We start from the raw sequence: 20,174 nt of genomic DNA, 5'->3' as shown, positions 1-20,174 counted from the left end.
TTTAAATCATTTCTTAAGGTTTTTAATGCATGTATACATGAAAATTTATATTAAAAAAATTAAAAAGGAAAGTCTTGTTTGTTTAGAGTAACTCTGAAGTGCACAAATATTGACAAAAGCTAACAAAAAATACAGCTCTGCTTTTTTCTCCTTTTAAATAAGTAGTGTTGCAGTTACTTAAGAGCTGGCAAATTAAAGCAATCCTCTGAGTTTTAGAGTTTCTCACAAAAAGGACAACGTTTTATTATATACATAGTTCTGATGTGCAAGTATGCAATCAATATGTACACTTACATTCCTAACTGTTTACATCATTCTAGAGTATTCACAGTAGAGTCAAGCTTAAGGTTAGAAATGTGAAAAGGCCATAACAGTGAAAGAATGAAGATAAAAATCAAGATATGCCTTGGGAATTTTAGACAATTTCAACTACTTGTTAATAGAGTTCAGGTGACTAAGCTAGAATTTAATTTTGGAGCAGACTAAAAATATAGTTGTTTTTTTCAATAAATGGTAATGCAAAGTATGCTTTTAAATGGTTTCACAGATGGCAGTATTACCACAAGCATTATTAATCACTCATTTAAGCAGTAGTTCTGACCGTAAAGAGCTTGCTTGCGGAGAAGCTGCTGCAGCCATCCCCATAACTTCAATGACTATATCTGCCATAGCTTTGCATGTTCATTTGCCTTCCCAGAACTACTTTGTTCTTATAAAAAGAAAACCAGTTTTCTTAACCCATGTTACTTTATGTGGCCATTTCCACTGCTCGTTGTTCGTAAGAAGTGTAAAAGAGAATATATGCAGCTGAGGATTTCACAGATGATGCTGAGATCTCAGATACCTCATGGTCATCAAACTTAAACCAGCGCTGTTTGGAGGCATTTTTGCAGTAGGCGGTGTAGTGCCCTCCGTCCAACCCACCGTAATGATTCTGCAAATGGCAAAAGGAGAAGAAAAAATTGATGGCTTCCGAAAGCTTCCATTTCTTACCTGGTTAAGAAAAATGACGTAGAATATGTGATTCTAAACTAAATACTGATCGTTCATTTTAGGGCATAACTTCTTTTGGTCTCTATGGTTGCAAATAAAGTCTTAGCACAAAGATCGCGTAACCTGAAGTGTGAATTACTTACTGATACTGAAAATAGATTGTATCTCTTCAAATTATTCTTTGGACCAATAACATACTGTGAAAGGTCAAGAGTTTCCAATGGGAAATCTACAGAGGTCTGAAGTTTTTGCTTCCATCTTCCATCATAGGAAAATCTAGAAAATTAAAAAGCATCGTTATAAGTTACAAATCTCTCACAAGCTATTTAAGCACACGTGTTAAGCCATGTGTGAGTTTTCCCTGTTTTTAACCCAGGCTTGGTGTCATCTAAAAATTAAACTGTTTCACAAACAGCTTATGCTCACACGTGTGCTTCTGAGCACAAATGAGAAGAAGTAGCTTGTAGAAGTGCTTTGTGAACAACAGCCCAGTAAATCAGACATCAGGTGAAAATGCAGTTCTTGTGTCAATGCAGTGGAAATACAACTGGAACTTTCTCCAATTAAGAATAGTGAATGGCTGCACTAGAACAACCAAACTTCATCAAATCCTGGTCATTTCATACCAATTCATTTCCACCAATCATTATTTCACTCACCGTTTCAGGTGCACGAGAAGCACAGGTGGTAATTTCCAAATTTCTATTTTTTTCAAAGAATCCCTTCGAGTTTTGCAATGGCTACAGTAAAATCTGTTGTTATCGGTGAGCTTTTCCTCTTTGGAGAACAATCTAAGGCATTCCTTAAAACAAGAGAACACACAAGTATGGATTGTGAAGGATGGCTATTTAAGATAACGGAATCAAAATGCTTATTTCCTGTTTGCTTGTTAACTTGCAGCATCTTGCTTGTTATCTGCATGCCACGTTTCACACAGGTGATGAAAACGGAATTAAATCCACCTGTGAAAGTTTTACTGCATGTATTATTTATTTGCCAGATCTTCAGAGTATGCCTACAATATTTAAAGGAAGAAAACAACACAAAACATTTATAGTGTGACCAACAAGAGCAAATACTAGATGTCTTTTCTGACTGTGATTTTGATATTTCCATCCTGCTTGTGTTTTAAAATACTTATGATCTTTATTTTTTTTTAATTCAGAAGAATTAAACAGTAACAGACTGGGATCTGTTCACGTTTCAGGTTGGTGTAAATTAAGCTGGAACGCTGAAAACTCCTTTGACAAGAGGCTGAGCACAGAATTACAGAATGGTCAGGGTTGAAAGGCATCTCTGGAGGCTATCAGAGCCACTCCTGCTGGTTGTCCAGGACCACATCCCTGTCCAACAAGGGAGACTGCACAACCTCTGGGCAGGGTCATAACAAAGTCAAGGAGAAATGTTTTTAATATTTGTCTCTAGTGTCAGCTTACCTGCAGTGTGCATTTACTGGTGGATGCAAGTGGTAAGGACAAATACATGAAAGCCTCAAAGGTTCGGGACTTCTTGTGACATGTGAGACACTGCACTGTTGATTTGAACTGGCCTTGGAAGAGTGCCACAATAATGGATTCGTTGAGCTGTTTGTGCTTCTGCCAGGCGAGTTCTGCTGCTCTGAGGTCATCGAGATGATCGTTGTTTTCTTCCTTGTATCTCTTCCTGTTGTCAGCCTGTATAACAGATGTTGGATTACCTTAGCCATATATTAACATACATAAAAAAAAAAGGAAGAACATTTAAATGATATTTAAATGTGTCAGGATAGCCATCTGCCTGAGCTCTCTTTCACAGGTTTCTTCCACTGTTGCCATCAACATTTAGCAGATGTACGACTTGTAATGCATGTATCTTACTTTATTGAGGTCTTCGTGCAAGCCGTCCATTAGAAAGAGAAGCAGCTCCTGGGAGTCTTGCTGGCTATATCCTGCAAACTGGTCATTAATCTTCCCAATTGTAATTTTGAAGTCTTTTGGACTGATATATTTATACTGTCCTGTCCACAAAGCTTTCATTATTACTCCAAACTCTTCAGCCACTTCACCTTTATGCCCCAGGAAATTGGACCTACACAATTAAACAGATCCGATAAAAACAAAAAAGCTGTCAGTCTGAGTTGAAATTTCTGCCTACTTTTACGCTGTAACTTAAATATTCACTATTGGTCTGATGGAAGGTATTCCTATTCCCAGCTAATTATGCCAACTGTTACGTAAGTGTACTGCAATCAACCAAAGCAACCAATGCTTATCTGTGAACACACTCAGCAGAATTTAGTTCACACTGCCCAGTAAAGCCTATTCCGGCCCACGGCTGAATTCTGAGAAATCTCTGGAAAAAATCTCCAGCTCTATTGATCTGACTTTACAGTTGTTAATTAAAAAAACACTTCTTATCCCTCAGTTGTAAAAAAAAGGATGAGAATATGAGATTGTTACCTGTTAATGTCATCATGATACAAGTTTCTGTTGAAGTACTCAGCTAGGTGAGGTGCGTTGCACAGACACTGTAGTATGGAGTTCATATAGCAAGTGTTCCCTAGATTACGAAGTCCTGTAAGAGCTGGTCCCGATCCCCCAAACACAGGATTAAGGTTCCTAATCTGTGATGCAGAGAGTCTTGAAATTTCTGTTTTAGGGTAATAGACTGGTCTGTAAAGAAAGATTTATTTATTTTTTAGCAGTCTGACAGTTGACAAAACCATGCACATAATCCACCAGAACCACTTTCCTCACAGGTGGCAAAACATCCGAGTGCAAGAAGTTGCCCAAATAACATCATTTAGGGTGCTGAAGACAAGTTAATGGACCAGTGACGAACCTACATACGCAGGCCTGTAATTGGGCCGAGGTATGGGCTAAATCAGCTTTTATTTATTTAAATTTATTATATAATTAACAGCTAATTCTTCACTTTTAAAAATTAAATGCGCTATTTCACAGACTGAAAGTGCCAGGACTGGCATTTAATACAGTAACACAAATGCCAATACCTAAAAAGCAACTGTCATCCAATCATACTGCAATCCCTGAAACTCATGTTAATAAATAATGACATTAACTCTCAAAGATGTCCGCCCATGCATTAGAGTCTACAAAGAAAAACTCTCTGGTATTCTTTCAAGTCTACTTAGAAAACACAGCTTTCAGTGAGTTAAAGACAAAACTGTCCTATATGCTATAATTGCCCAAGCTGGGATGTAAGTTATCAAACATACTTATTTTCACGATTGACTGCAGGGGTTACAGGAATTCTTTTCTTCTCTTCCTCCTGAATGGCTTGGGTTATATCTGGGGATGAGTAGGAGCGCTTCAGCTTGGAGTGCTCCCGCTCCCGCTCAGCAGCCATCTGCGGCTTGGGTTTGCGGGTTGGTGGAGTGGCTGGAGGTGTGGACGAGGGAGCCATTTCTGGTGGATACATCTCCACAGTGTTCGTTGGCGAGTGATAGTAACGAAAGGTTCCAGTGATTGGATCCAGAAACTTTGGGAAGGAAATGAAGTTTTAAAATTAGCTCAAGATCTACTATGAAGCCTGTCCATTTATGGAGTACTGCAGGAAAACACACGAGTTTCTTAAACACTGAGGAGTAGTTACTGTCCTCAATACTTAACGGGTTAAACGCAGTGGAAAGTACCACCTTCACCAACATGCATTTAAACAGACACTCCTTAGTACTGGAGTCGGCACATGAGCTTCCCTGGTTTCATTACAGAAAATTCAGGAAAAAATTGGAAAATAACTGCATGTGGAAACTAAAGAGACAAAAATAAAGATCTGACTTAGAAATGTGACAACTGAAAAGCATTGGGAAATTGCGGAAGCAGCTCGGTTATGACATCAAAATAGAAAGTTACCTTTACCCAACCTTCAGGCAGTCCTGGTATTATCCTCCCCATTTCTTCGCTTCGGGCTCTGATCAATGGCTCCCGCAGAGACTAATAAATACAAGAGCAATGTGAGGCACAGTTACCTACACGGAGCAGCAAGCTGCCTGTGACTTCCCCATGTAGTTGCACGATTGAACGCAAAACAGTTCAATAAGAAATCCTTCATTGTAGCTGAAAATGCAATTCACTGTAGGACATAAAGATGGCAAATAGGACTGCTATTTCATACTGCTCAACCCAGACAAAAGCCGTATGCTGACATGCTCCAGGAAAAAGACAAGACAATTCAGCTTCACAATAACCTGACTACTCCATTCCTCCCCTCGTTGAGCCACTTTGTTAGAAATATGTGTTTTTGTTAAACACACAGCAAAAATCTTTTCTTTCTTCCCAGCTAGTATGCAACAAAGTACACATGAGATGACAAATGAGTGTGGAGCACTTGTTAATGCCATCAGAAGCACGTGAAAATTTCTAATGAAAGTCTCACAAATTTTTTGCAGACGAATATGACAAAATAAAAGAAACTCAAACAGCTATGAGCATAGCACAGCCTTTTCTTAAGATTATGACTTTGGAAATTAAAGTGAGGTAGAATTTCACATGAAATAACAATCACAAAGCATCTCCACTTGCTTGTTTTTGGCTACATGAAACACAATGTATTTACTTTAAGTCTTTCAGTATCTTGTTCAGAATCCTCTCTAAGGGGTCCTGGCTTTTGAGCTCCACTGTCTGGTTGTCCTTTAACCTCAGTTTGCTGTAAAAGATTTTGAGAGAAGGCTTTCAATTTTCATTTAGGCTGTTAGTAAAGAAGGCTGATAAAGCAAAATAGGGAAGAAGCAAAATTAAATTTTCTCATTATGTTAAATGAAGTCACTGCAGCTAGCATCACTTTTTGTATTGCTAGCCTATACAGTGGTTTTTGGAATAGCCTTTGTAACTGAATGTTGTGTTATGTAAGACAGATTTACTACTTTCAAGAGCTTAGAAAATAAGTAGAGGTTCCACATGCACTACTTTCCCCATTAAAAGCTGCGGGGTTGTTACTTTGTTTTTAAATAAAGACTTTTTCCTCACTTTTGTTTGTACTTTTCAGTGTGATAAAGCCTCTCCCTGAACAAGACAATGTGTAAATCCAAGACTATGAATTTATTTTATCATGGACAGTCACTTCAGGATTATGTGAAGTTGCCCTGTCAGTCAAACAAAAGTTCAAGAATGACTGTGCTGAGGATGTTTTGGCTCCTTTGAGCATTTCCATTACACAAACAATTGCTAAGGGAGAAAGAAATACCCCAGTGTATCTTGAGAAATGTTTTTGAGGACATCGGTTTCAGTAAGCTAACTTCATAAATGGTTCCTTTCTCAGGATCAGATAATTCTTTCACAACCAAAATGAAAATTTTTCACGAATTGGAGGAAAGAAGAAAACATAACCCCCAAAGAGCTGGAACTGGGCTGTTCTCAGCAAAAAAAACAATAAATTGTTGCTTACTTCACTTCCTATACTAACAAAATCCTTTACATCACTGTTCATGCAGCTGGGGGCACTATAGAGTTTGTTGTGGTAACGTGATTCTGTCCTAAGAATTTGTCACCACATTACAGCGTATGTGACTAGAGCAGCCTGACAGAAAGTGCTGCCATGGCTCCACAGTTGAAACAGGATGGCAGACTGTGAACCATCCATTCTAAACTTCACGATGTAATTTTTATGATCTTATGGAGACTCCACTCTGCCCACCTACAAGGAAGAACCAAGTTAAGCTGTCCTGCAAAACTATTTGATTCTTGGTTTCAACTTTCTCCTGTGTGTTTATGTAAAAACAGCAGGCCTAAGTAAGATTCCGATACTGAGTATATTTAAAATTCACACTGATGCTATCTCACTTCAGAAGCACTGAAATCATTCCACGCTCCGCTTTTCACTGACCTTGCTCGGGGATGCATCACCCAGTACACGTCTCTGCGTATCTGGTGTTCGAGAGCCCTTTTCTCTTCTTTCTACAGATATTTTGTCAGCCTCAACCTTTTTTGCATCAATGCTTTCTAGTTCATTTTTATTTTGCTTTTTTGCTTCTATTGCTTCCTTGCGTGCTTTTTCTTTTTCCTTCTCCTCCTGTTCTCTTTTTATCTGCTCGTCCCTCTCCTTCTGTTCCCTCTCCTCTTTGGATTGCTGTAGCTTTTCTTTGTGTTCCTTTTCTCTCTGTTCTTCCTTTGCCTTTTGCTCTTGTTCTTCCTTTTCTCGCTTGAGTCTCTCTTTTTGTTCTTCCTTCTGCCTCTCCCGCAGTTCTTTTTCTCGTTTGTTTTTCTCCATCAGGGCAGCAGTTTCTGCATGTACTCGGCTTTTTTCTTCTTCTGTCAGAACACTCTTAGCATCCAGTAACGGCTTTGTGGACCGGTCTGGGACCACGCGGCCATTCTCAATAGGCTGGCTGTCACTGGGCGTGCTTTCAGATTTTGGTTTATTATCATCGGGTATTTTTATGGAAGGCTTTTTAGAACGATCAACCTGTAACAGAAAGCAGAGAACAATTCACTACAGCTACTGGTGCTCTCTTGGCTGGACTTCTAAGTCAGATGCATAAAAGAATAAAGATCATAAAAAATAGGTATCTGCCAGACAGAGAATCAACCTTCAATTTCAGTAGATCTGGTAATTCAGGTGCTTTTTAGTAAAATCAGCTATTCATTTAACTTCCAGACACGAGGTAAGAGTCAACAGGCCCTAAAGAACCATAAGCACAGCATTAAGCACACCTTACTGCAATTTGGGTCTTTATTCTTGAGCTTCCAAAGGTGAATGTTTTAGGGCAATCAGGCAGCCTAATTTGCACATGGCTCTCAATCACATGCTCTGCCACCTAATTACGGCAGGTGAGCCTGCTGGGAAGAGATACTTAAGACTGACTTCTGCTCAAGCCTAGGGGAGCAGGTTGTTTTAGTACTGGAAGTTCTGAATGAGCAAAGGCTGGTCTAGTTCAAGGAGGAAAATACATAAGGTATTTGTTAACTGAAATCTACGTTAAAAGAGTTATCTAAAAAGGCAAAGGGGTTGGTATTTTTAGCCTTGTCTACTGAAGAAAGCAAATTATTTTAGTGCAAGGACTCTACAAAGGTGTTTTTAGAAAGTTCTGTGTCTGTGAGAAGAAGAAACAAGTCCCCATGTTTTCAGCACAAGACAAGAAGTGAAAAACCAGCTGCATGTTCTGCTGTTCAAAGGAAGATATGGTGGCTGGAAAGGAGAGCTTTGGAGTAGCCAAGGTAAGTTATGGTTTAACTGCCCTTCTTGTTTCATCATCTGTTTGCATTGATTAGAAAAGTTTGCTTATGGACTTTTAGAATTAATGAGCAACTGCTGACTTTTACTTTCTGCTGTGCTTATATAGAAATCCTCAGCAAAAACTCAGAAATTGCATCAAGTATATTCAGCTTCATGAGGTTCTGTGGATTATTTACTATGGCTTCACAGACTTCTAATAGTCTCTACACTGGTCTTCTTGTTTTCAAGGCTTAAACAAATACCAAGAACGTCTCCCTGTGGGTTTAGGCTTCTGCTTGTGATAGATTAACCTTGTACTAACTTTGAAAGAAAGGAGCACAGCTTACCTCAGGGATATTTCTTGTAATTGATGCTGGATTAACTATAAATGAGCTGTCGGGTTTTGGAACAGCAGCACCTTCTACACTTGGTCTGTTCAGTGATTTTAATCTCTCTTCCAAATTAGCTCCTGTTTCTTCATTTTCGACCACTTCTGTTGGAGAAGGCTTTGTAGGGGCAACAGGTGGAGCAGGAGCTGGCTCTTCCAGAGAGGGATACGTAAAATCCACTGGGATAGAAGGGAGAAAACACATGAGACAGCTCTTACGATAAAGTAATACTCAAGTTTCACCAGACCCTCAAATTAAGATTTAGAGATGTAGCCCAAGACAAGGCCATCTCAAATAAGTGTTATTACATACATTAGTTACAGATATCTTTGTACTCACAAGACACAGTTACTGCTTCACTCCTGCCATGCTGGGGTGGAGTTACTTTAGCATTTGTTGTGTACTGGGGAAAGCAAAGGAGCCAGTTTTCATAGCCTCCTTCTAGAACCAAAGGTTCATTCTGCAGTATAGTTTTGCTTTCCCACTGTAAGGGAAAAAAAAAAGTTTGAAATTAAATGATCTAAACATAGTGTGGAAGCTTTTCAATCTTAACCATGTTGTTGAAATTTCTATCTCAAGTCATTAAACTTAGAAGTTACTTTTGAGACTTTTAGATAAGAATTAAACTGGCTGCAAAAACACTTTGGGGAACGGTCTGGAGAACTCCCAGCACTGAAGTTCCTGTCTCTACCTATAACAGGGCCCAAATATTTCCAACACAGACCCACTTACTACTTATTCAAGTGACAATCCTCTGTGCAGAAAAATATTTTTATTGTAACGTTTACTTCAGCATTTTATCTAACAAGCTCCCTCAGTGATGAGGGGCGCTGGTTGGGGGCATCATGTTAACTTTCTGAAAAGCCCTTCAGAGCTCAGGCTCCAACTCAGCCTCTTCCCAAGACCCTTAATATCGAAGGTTATTGAAGAACATGAAGAAGGCACAGAGGTGAGGAACTATTCTGTAAAGCAGTAAACAGGGAGAACTGCCTGAAATATGTTTGTACTTGAAGTTTACCAGCTAACTGCTGGGGAGTTGAATCATTCTGCTCTTTGCAGCGTATGCATATATTATATATATAATACTAATAGTAGAATTATTTCTACTACTACAGCACAAGCAGGGGGAAGTAAAGCCTCAGTCCATACTTCTGCTACTAAAACAAGCAGTCTTTGAAAACTGAACCAAGATGCTTACCTAGAATGTCATTGTCATCCATATACTTTGTAATTATGGGTGATTTAAGACTGCCTTGTTTATTGAGATGAAATAATATAAAATATGAAACTTGCAAACCTTAAAAAGTGCATCTTTCAGACTGCGAAGAGTTGTTCCTAGCTTTAAGTCTTCTGCAGAACTAAACCAGTCCAGCAGTACAACGTAATCAAAGTGTCCTCTCTTCTTCCATGGATCTTTAGAATCCTCTGGCAGTCTGGCTTCAATCCAACTAGCAGTAACTCTGAAATGTATCAATATGCATTTAAATGACAGATGTACCAACAATACATAGAGCCATTATGCACACATTTCTGTGCTTGGATAAAATACATGCTCTCTGGATAGGTACATGCAAGAACAGAGTCCAGGTATATTTCAACAATTCATATGGATCAGGGACTCTGAAACTGAAGTGTATGAGCTGTGAAAGCATATGATCTTTCTAATGCAGAGTTAGGTTTTCTGTTTTTAAGAGACTGCAAGAAACACAGAAGAAGAAACAGAGAAATTAAATGTTCCATTATCATTTAACATTATTCCATACCCAGGACTGATAGCTTCTTCTGGGACACTGACAGATCTTGGAATACAGGACTCCTGGTAGTCCTTCAAGCTTCGAGCATCCATTATAATCAATTCAATGCTTCTGTCTGTCATCATTGCAAACAGTTTCTCAGCTGTGACTGCTCCTTGAAATACAAAAGCTGTTAGATGCTAAAAGCTACAACGTAAATGGAGATAGCTATCATCACTTCTGGAGTAATCAGGACTGCAAATAGATGACACAGAACAGAAAAGCATACAGAGTGTTAACACACATCCTTCCCACAAAGCCATGGAGCTGAGACACTGCAGACCAGATTGATTCTTTCACTACCACTACTGCAGTGATTAGCAGCTAACCTGCTGAATGTGACAATACTGGATGTTTGGTGATAAATTAGTTTAATTTGTCATGGTCTCATTTAACATAAGCTATATAGGCAAGCACTCAAGAGCTACATACTGCAGATGTTCTCTAGAGTTCTCAGCTGAAGAGGAACATTTTCACATTTCTTACAAGGAAAAAAAAGCAGAGGACTGGGACGGGCGGGGGAATTTCTTATTTAACTTTGAAAGCTGACACGATTCAGCCTTGCCTAGATGTTTTTTCATATCAGTTGAAAAGACATTTTTTGTTTGATCACTCTAGTTATTAAACTTAAAAACAAACAAACAAAACAAACCTCAGGTCAACTTTCTAAGTACAAGAAAAGTAATGAAGATGTAAATACGGAGCTTTATCACTAAGCTGCTATTACTGAAATACAGGATAGCAAAATATTCTGACCGTGAAATAACTTTAAAGGACTGCAGCAGCAAAAGCAATAGGTACACAGGTGTATGGAGACTTTGTTCACGCCTGTGTAAACATTATCTTACCACTAAAACTCTCAGCCTGATCCTTTCTTTCCAGTGAGTGCTTCGTCTCACCATTGATCTGTGTAGTAAGGAGGAGAAAAAAACAGTAAGACCTAATAGTCAGAATCAAGGTGGCCAGCAGACACTGATTCTCACACAAGTGGAGGGGAACTGGTCAAACCATGCCACAGGAAGAAGTAAAGAAGCTTCCTTTTGCTAGACAAGTCTGTCTTAAGCGAGACTTTGAGGTTGGTAAAAACTCAACCTTTTGAGTTTTCCTTGGAAAGGCAGTGGGGAGCATAAATTAATTAAAAACAACCCACACCAAAACAATGTGGTATGATTTTGAGCTGGAGATAGCTAACAAATATCAAACAGTAGATTTAAACCATAACTGAACTAGAGAATTTGCAGATAACTTCAATTACCCTCTGGCTTTTTCCTTTGCCATCTGCTGTAGCTTCTGATGAGCTTTTGGCTGAACTCTTTCCATCATCTTTTGGCTCTTGCTTGTTCTGCAGCTCTTGTCTGTCCCTTTCTTCAAGTTTTTTCCGTACTTCAGCTTCCTCATATCTGTGAAACAAAAGTGTGTGTTTTTTCCCCTCTCCAGTATCACATAATAAGCTAGCCTTAGTTAGTTACCACAATAGCCCTGGGGTGGATGGGTGAAATACCCCCCAACACCCAATCCTTTCAACAAACCCCCATTTTCCTCCATGACTGCATGTCCTGTTTCTCCTGCTCTTGGGATGATTTTCTTATCCTATTCCACAGCCGTTACTCTTAAGCCTTGCAATTCTTTAACCTCGCAATCACTTGATGCAATAGGTTCTTCATTTCATAGAAACAGGAGTATGAACTGGTCACTTGCAGGTAAACTTCCATATACTGTAGCAGTCATACAAGGTACTTTATGTGGTTTTGCAACAGCACAGATAATAGTAATAGTTAGAAAGTTATCTCAGTTCTCTGAACTTCCTTTTTTTGAGGAGTTAGATCAGAACTACCTGTATAGCAGCAGTCATGGTCAGTGTAAGTTGATGTTATACTTCTGTTATGCCCTCACCAGTTTCCCTGCTCTTTATTTCAAATTCAGAGACTACAGTGACATCTACGCAGGAATCGCACACACGTTTTTTTGCGGACTTAAGTCTTGCATACAGGAGGTTCATTTCAGCCTTGAAAGTTAACCTCCCAGCCATTTGCCTTCGTAAGGACAACCACAGAACTGTAAGCCACAGCTTTTAGATCAACTTCAGGCTTTTACAGTCACAACGTTGTTGTGCATTCAATTATATTTAATACAACTGAGATGATGAGGTGATTCCACAAAACAAAAAGTTTGGAGCTAATCTTAATGACTGAGCCAAACAGTAAGGTGTATTTGGTTCCAGAGGACTGTGATGAAAAGGAGGAGGAAAAGGGTCCTGATCTGCCCTAGCATACATACAGTTTATCTTGCAGTTTCTTTTTGAGCTGCTGAACAAAACTGGGAAACACTATCAATAAATCATAGCCACCAAGAATTGCAACATAACACAAACAGTGGCAAGTTACTGCAATACATGATGACATAAAATAATCTATAAATGCACACTACTGTAGGTAAATTATTTAAGCTGCCAGTAATTTCAAGCACAATCCCCTACTACTATATAGCAATGAAAGCCTGAAACTGCCTGCATAGGCTCCAGGTCTATTGAACAACATCATCTGCTGTATTCACATACCTGAGTTTAAGGCTGTCTGAGAGTCTTTCAGCTTCTTCAATAGCTTTTTTTATATTTGTAGGGCCAAGAATGGAATGGAAATAATCCTAGAATTACAAGCATCAGCCCACATATTAACAGTACAGCTTAATGATTCCTACTTCTGTGCATATCAAGAATAGCTAATCTATAGAAAAACTGTATTATAAGGATGATAATGCCAACAAAAGGTACTGTTTCGAGTCAAATATTTTCCCCTCAAGCATGAGTTGGTAATTAACATTGTTCTATAGCACTAATACCAACAAGGCACTTCTGCTCAGTAAAAGATGGATCTAGTTGCAGAAGTAAAAGCAAAAATGCACATTCACGCATTTTCAGTGAAGGAGACTTGAAATGAATAAAAGAAACACATTCCACAATCCCCAAACTTCTTAGTGCTGTCTCAAAAGATGTTGGAATGGAAAAGAGAGGATTAGCTTTCCATAAAAAATATTCACACATCTATTTATGCATCTGATGTGTAAATGATAAAAGCAAACTGTAAAAGCAATTAAGAAAAAAACTTGTCAGAAGCAGGAAAGAGAAATCTCAGTGTATGTGAGGCAATTTATGTAATATCAGTGTAAGCCTTTGAATGTGTGTTAGTATAACTTTCTGTACTTTTGGCACTTTCACTAATGCAGAAAAGGTTAGACAGAAGGCCTTCATACCTGTTGCTGCTTAAAATCAGGTCTCTTTTTAATGAAATTATAAACAGCCACATATTTCATATACAGGATATAAGCTTTTTCTTCATCTCGGTCCAATCTGCTTTCTTCTGCGGCTTTGAAAATCTTAAGGGCACTCTGCACGTAACTGAAATCAAAGAAGAGGTGTAAGGCACGTGATTGTTGGCTTCTCCCCAAACACTTTTAACTGCAAGATGCCATTTTAAGCGTTCACAGCCTCTGCCCACGCACTGTTTGGTTTTTACCATAATAATACAAAGACCTCACTAAACATGAATTAGAATCGCACTCCTCCAAATGATGTTTCTCCTTGCTTTAGTTTGTTCACTAGCCTCATTTAAAGTCTTCTGTACTGAAAGAGCATGCTGTGATGTGAGAAAGTATTTAGAAAAAATATTTTCCCGAATACAGAAGGAAACAATCTAACCTGCATAGGTATCAAAATTCTATTTACTATGTGCTCCTGAGGGATGTATTTTGTGTAGTTAATTCCAAGTCACTTAAAACACAGATACCTCTTTGTACTGGTCTTTTCAGGTTTTATTTCCGTCTTCTTGTTGAGATCTTTCAATGAAGTACAGAGATACAGCTCCTTAGGTACAGATGCCACAGCAGGCATGTTAATGTAGTTATTTATCTCCCTCCTTACAAGATTCTACCAATAGTTTTCTGGGAAAAAAAAAGACCAATTATACTTCAGTATTTTAATACAATTACTATAGTGACCTGTATGTAGTTATCGCCTGATCTAGATCATGTCACATGAATCAAAAGGAATATAAAACAATCTGGAGCACATACAGTTAAAGTGTAAATTATAATTAATGATTCTAACAGTGAATTAAGCATAGGTAATCACTTACAGCTCCAACGGTTGTTCTGGTCCACCACAACCTGGTGACACGTTACTCTAATATGCTGGCACCTATGTCTTTGGCATTTAATCTACATTACTGCTTTGTAACCAGCATTTCTTATAGAAATATGCTGCTATTTAAACAAACACAAAATCTGATTCTTACTCTGGGCAATCATTTCTAGCACAAAGCATGAGTGAAAACCAATTTCAGGAGTTTTAGCAAATTATTTATTTTTTTAAGAATCGTAGAATCACAAAACAGCCTGGGTGGGAAGGGACCTTACAGCCCCCAGCCCCAGTCTCTGCCATGGGCTGTGTGCCCCCAGCTCAGCTGCCCAGGGCCCACCCAGCCTGGCCTTGGGCACCTACAGCTCTGGGCAGCCCATGCCCAGGCCTCACTGCCCTCTGAGTGAAGAGCTTCTCCCTCACATCTAACCTCAGCCTCCCCTCTTTTAGTTTAACGCCATTCCCTCTTGTCTTGTCACTACCAGACTGAGTAAGAAATCACTTCCCCTGCTGCTTGCAGACACCCTTCAGGCACTGGAAGGCTGCAGTGAGGTCTCTCTGGAGTGTTCTCCCCTCCAGGCTGAAGGAGCCCAGCTCCCTCCTACACCCAAACCTTCCTTGCCAAAAGGGGAATAATGTTTAAATTGCAGCTATTTAAATGTTAATCATTCATAACAGTCCTCCTATCTATTGCATGTATTATGTATTATTCATGCAAGACTGGCTGAATAGGTAACAGTATAAATTAATCCTTCTCAATTGATAGAATTATTTGAAACAATGCTAGGTAACTTGTCAAGAATACAAGCAGAAGAATTTAGAAACCAAGGAGGAAGGAAATGCTGACTTAAGAATGTTCAAACTCATCTATCCAGCAAGTTTATTCAACTCTGAAGCCAGTAAATATATTTTCAGAAACCATCTGGCCTATCTGTACCATGAAATTTGTGCTGGATACTCATCGTATGATGAGCCTAACACTGACCTCTGCACACAGATGGCAATGTGACTCATTATGCCTTGATAAGACACAGGAAGGTTAAAGCAGACTGAAGTCTGCTCGAAACATCTCGGCCATGCTGTAGGTGTTGAACTCTAAGGTGCAGCTGTCTTTCTGTGGCCTGTGGGAAGTACTCCCAAGCAATGGCCACACACTTAAGCAGAAGTGGTCAGAAGAGACTGCTAAATCTTCTCATCTGACATTCTGTGCATAGTAGTCACAGAATCACAGAACTGCAGGGGCTGCAAGGGACCTCAAGAAATCATGGAGTCCAGCTCCCTGCTAAAGCAGGTTCCCTACAACAGGTTGCACAGATCTGTGTCCAGATAGGGCTTGAATATCTCCACAGGAGACTCCACCGCCTCTCTAGGCAGCCTGATCCAGTGCTCCATCACCCTTACTGTAAATAAGTTCTGCACGTTGGTATGGAACTTCTTGTGTCCTATCACTACAAACTACTAAAAAGAGCCTGGCCTCATCCATTTGCCCCTCACCTCTCTTTAGATACATACAAACATTAATCAGATCCTCCCCTCAGTCGTCTTCTCTTCTTCAGGCTGAACAGACCCAGGTCTCTCGGCCTTCCCTCACAGGGTGATGCTCCAGGCCCTCAACCATCTTTGTGTCCCTCTGCTGGACTCCTTCCACAAGATCCATGCCTTTTTCAAACTGAGGAGCCCAGAACTGGAGTCCATGAAGTCTCATGCAGACAGTCTAACTACAATCTTTGCATGTGCTATACAGTAAGCTATTTTAGCCTTTGGGGATAGCAGGGGAAGAGGATGGGCCTTCCCATGGCACGCAGCTCTCACCAGCTGGGTAACACAGTGTTTAGACACAGGTGCTGCCTGTGCTAACTTAACCAATTACAAAGCATTTGTCCAAGCTTAGAACACTTGTCAAAAATCCTTCCTTAGGAGATTGCTTTACACATCATCCTAGGAAGTAAATGATAAAAGCCTCAAATACTAATTTTAGCAGATAAAATTAATTCTTCCTATATCCCATGCATCTTCGTAGGGAAGACCTATGAAGGTCACCTACCCCATATCACAGAATCACAGAATTGTAGGGGTTGGAAGGGACCTCCAGAGATCATCGAGTCCAACCCCCCTGCCAAAGCAGGTTCCCTACACCAGGTAGCACAGGTAGGCGTCCAGGCAGGTCTTGAACATCTCCAGAGAAGGAGACTCCACCACCTCCCTGGGCAGCCTGTTCCAGTGCTCCGTCACCTCACTGTAAAGAAGTTCTTGCGCATGTTTGTGCGGAACTTCCTATGCTGCAGTTTCCAGCCGTTTCCCCTTGTCCTGTCTCCACTCACCACTGAAAACAGTCTGGCCTCGCCATTCTGCCCCCCACACCTTAGATATTTATAGACCTGGACTGATATTTATAGACCTTATATGATGTGCCTTATGCTTAGCTTTAACTTTCAGGAGGTATTTAGTTGCTGAAAACAAAGCAGACAACTAATCAAAAGTTCTGTATTCAGTAGAAATGAAACAAAGCACATCCAACTGCTAACTAAAGGACCTTCCCAATCTAAACGCATTTTTTGTCTAAAGCAAAGATGCACCCATTTTTAAAATCTTGCAGGCTTACAAGGAAAGGCTTCACTTGTGCTGAGATCTTAGCTCTGCACGTCTAATCCTACCTTCAAAACACGTATTTAACTGGCAACCTCGAACTGCAAATAGACTTTTTCTTTGAAGCTCTAAGTCCTTTCTAAATATATCTTCAATGTTTGCTGTTATGTAATTGGTATTTTCTTAATCTTAAGTAGCAAAATTTGGCTGAGTTCTGTCAGAATGTAACTAAATGAATCTTCTGAAAAAGATGTGAACTTAACACTACTTTGTATGAGGAAAAAACAAGACTATGTGGAAGATGAGAGCTACTTAATGAAAGGCAGAAGATGCCTGCAATATTTCCAGCGTTGCTGACACACCTTGATAATGCAGCTCTTCTGGAACCTCATTTCTACAAATGCAGAATGAATGGACAGGGGATACATCTGAGCTCTGGCTGAGAACAAAAACTGATTTTCCATATTTTCCCACTCTTATTAACTAGAGTCATAACTAAAGGTTTTTAAATTGCCAAACACAACACTAAACTTACTTTTATCTCCTCATCTGGAGAAACTTTTACACCTTTTTCAGAAGATGAGCAGCTCCCCACAGCAGCTGATGAACGAGGTATTACTCTTTGACCTCCCAAAGCACTGTAACTCATACATCACGCTGCAGTAAAATGAGTTTAGGATGGATTAGAAATAATACTTTCAGGGAGGGCAGGGGAGGAGGGAATCAAGTTCTCAACAGCCTCCTTAATGGAATTACATGCAGCATGTATCAGATGTTAATATAAGTTTTTAATTACAGCTTCTAATTCATTCTTCTCTGTGGAAGAAAAGTTAGTTCCTTAACTGACCACTATCAGGGCTGGCTGTTCAGGCGGATCCTTAAAACTCTTCAGGCTTCTCCTGCAGTTCAATGCATGCTTGTACTTTTATGTTCTTGTTATATTATTTTTCAAAGCAGTTACCAGCCTGTGAGCTGATCGAGATTCACAAACATAAACTTTTCAATGTTGCTCAAGCTGCTGAGGACCCTAACGACAGAACCTGAATGAAAGCATTGAGAAAGCCAGAGCCAGTGACCAAACAAGGCCTCCTACTCACAGTGACACTGATCCAAACCAAAGTTTGTGTTATTCTTAAAAAAAAAAAAAAAAAAAAGTAGCAATAGGAAAATAATAACCAGCTGTTGTGGGGAGCATATCTGGGTCTCTTCTCCATTATTCAATACCGGGAAAAATAATGAACCAGTGGAATAGCATTCTTGATTACATCAGGCTTCTTTTCAATCGCAACGTCCATTAAAATTGTGACATAGGGTAACAACCAGGCAGTATCTTCCTGTAAGTGAAGTAGAAGATGACCTCTTAACAGCTTTTCAGCAGAAACTGTCTGCTGTTTCACCACTGTGTTTTGGGTACAATGCTGCTAGAACACAATGGCTAAAACTTAAGAGATGATGCTGGGTATTCAGCTGATCCTCAGCCTGAATCTGTTCCCACAGGGGCAAGAGGCATTGCTACCTACCTGGAGAGACACTGATCTGTGGTCAGGCACTTATTACTTAAATACATGGATTAGTACACAGGTATGCAGACAAGGGGTACCATACTTTTGTCAGTCGTTGCCTCTTCCACAACAGAAGCAAAGAGAAAACAAAAAAAAAGTGTCATGGCATGGACATGAGTGCACTTTTATTGTGTTGTATAGAATATCGTATAGGATTCTATAGCATCCAATCCCAAACTGCCCTTACTGCTTATACTCTCCAGAAGTTTTCCCAAGTATTCCTTTTACCCACTGTGGTTCTTATCTTTTTATCATACTATCATTAATTCCCATGTAAGAACAGTTCTGAAGTCAAATGCTGCTGATCTTTACCAATATTTAAAGAACTTCTATTTCACTTCTATTTAAGGAAAACTTTTCCTTGGCCTGATATTTTATGTTTCCAAAGAATTTACGATTTCAGAATCATAATCAACTCCTTCATACAAAAACATAACCTGCTGATTTTGAACCTTGGTGTTCATAGATATCAGATTCCCAACTGACCTGGTCTCTATGCTTTGTCCAGCAAAATAATTGCAAAAAGAAAGGTGTCTAAGAATAGTTAACAGCAGTGAAACACCTGGAGATTGCACATGAACTTGGTGTAGGTGTGTTTGATCCCACTATAAGAGTTGCAATGAACAGTACTTTCTTATCTGAACTGCATGAATTTTATCAGAATGCACTCTTTCTGGGCTAGCACATATTTACTAATCTCGCTTTTGCCTTTCATTGCCCTCCACACTTACAGTCACTGCATTAATACAACACCACCACTGAGGAATGAACCCGTCATATACCACTGAGAAGTGAGAATATCTCCTTATTCAATAAGAAAACAAACCTGGATGATAAAACTGTAAATAAAACAAGGGGCTGAAGAAGCCATGACAGCTACATTTACTATTAGTCAACTCTGTGAGGAAGAGCAACCAACCTATTTCAGGTTTGCCAATTATTTTCCTTAAAAATGAAGATTAGACAAAACCACGGGTCTATTCCCAGCTGAAGCACTGGCTTGGGCCCCTTATTCACTCTCAGGAAAGCTAAAAATAAGGCCAACATCCCAAAAATATAATGGTAATCATGTTTGGGTATGTAAGGACGGTTAGAATACTTAAAACAAGTATCTTTACATGGATGGGGAAGCATATCTCTTGGTAACAGGTTTTTCTACCTCTTAATTACCATGCCTGCTTTACTACGGATGTGAGTAAGCTCTAAGTGGAATGACAACAGCAAGAGCAACGCGCAGAAGCAGTTACACTGCAGGCAGCACACCATGCTGCGGACTGGGAGAAGTGCTGGTGCTCTCTGTAAGGTCTTGAACTTCCATGCAGGCAGGAGTGCTCCTGCAGGCCTCAGCTCTGCAATGTGAGGTGGCATGGGGCATGCCACAGCACGTGGTGCGTGTACCCAGCACCCCAACTGCCGTCCCTTGGCCGTGCCACCCAGCAGGGTGTCACAGGGATGCCTGTGGCCTGGCGGCACAGCAGTGCGCAGGAACAGCTCCTTTTGGGGAACTGAAAGGATTTTTCAGTACGTTCAGTGTTTCACTGTCGTCAATGGAGGGATGTGGGGAGGA

General features: G+C 39.8%; 1 protein-coding gene across 1 annotated transcript; it reads right to left on the bottom strand.

Moving 5' to 3' along the window:
• Positions 1–748: 748 nt before the first annotated feature.
• Positions 749–14,213, bottom strand: USP8 (ubiquitin specific peptidase 8; the record flags this gene model as incomplete). Its single annotated transcript, XM_079540958.1, has 19 exons — positions 749–934; positions 1,137–1,269; positions 1,653–1,795; positions 2,430–2,666; positions 2,850–3,060; positions 3,432–3,644; positions 4,211–4,473; positions 4,848–4,928; positions 5,551–5,640; positions 6,817–7,395; positions 8,493–8,713; positions 8,874–9,018; positions 9,832–9,994; positions 10,298–10,442; positions 11,176–11,233; positions 11,583–11,727; positions 12,885–12,970; positions 13,577–13,721; positions 14,110–14,213. 19 exons carry the CDS (start codon positions 14,211–14,213, stop codon positions 749–751), a joined length of 3,348 nt encoding a protein of 1,115 aa, XP_079397084.1.
• Positions 14,214–20,174: the final 5,961 nt, after the last annotated feature.

This window comes from Tetrao urogallus, assembly GCF_951394365.1.
Source record: "Tetrao urogallus genome assembly, chromosome: 11".
NCBI classification, from domain to species: Eukaryota; Metazoa; Chordata; class Aves; order Galliformes; family Phasianidae; genus Tetrao; species Tetrao urogallus.
This window is presented reverse-complemented; position numbering and strand designations above follow the sequence as displayed.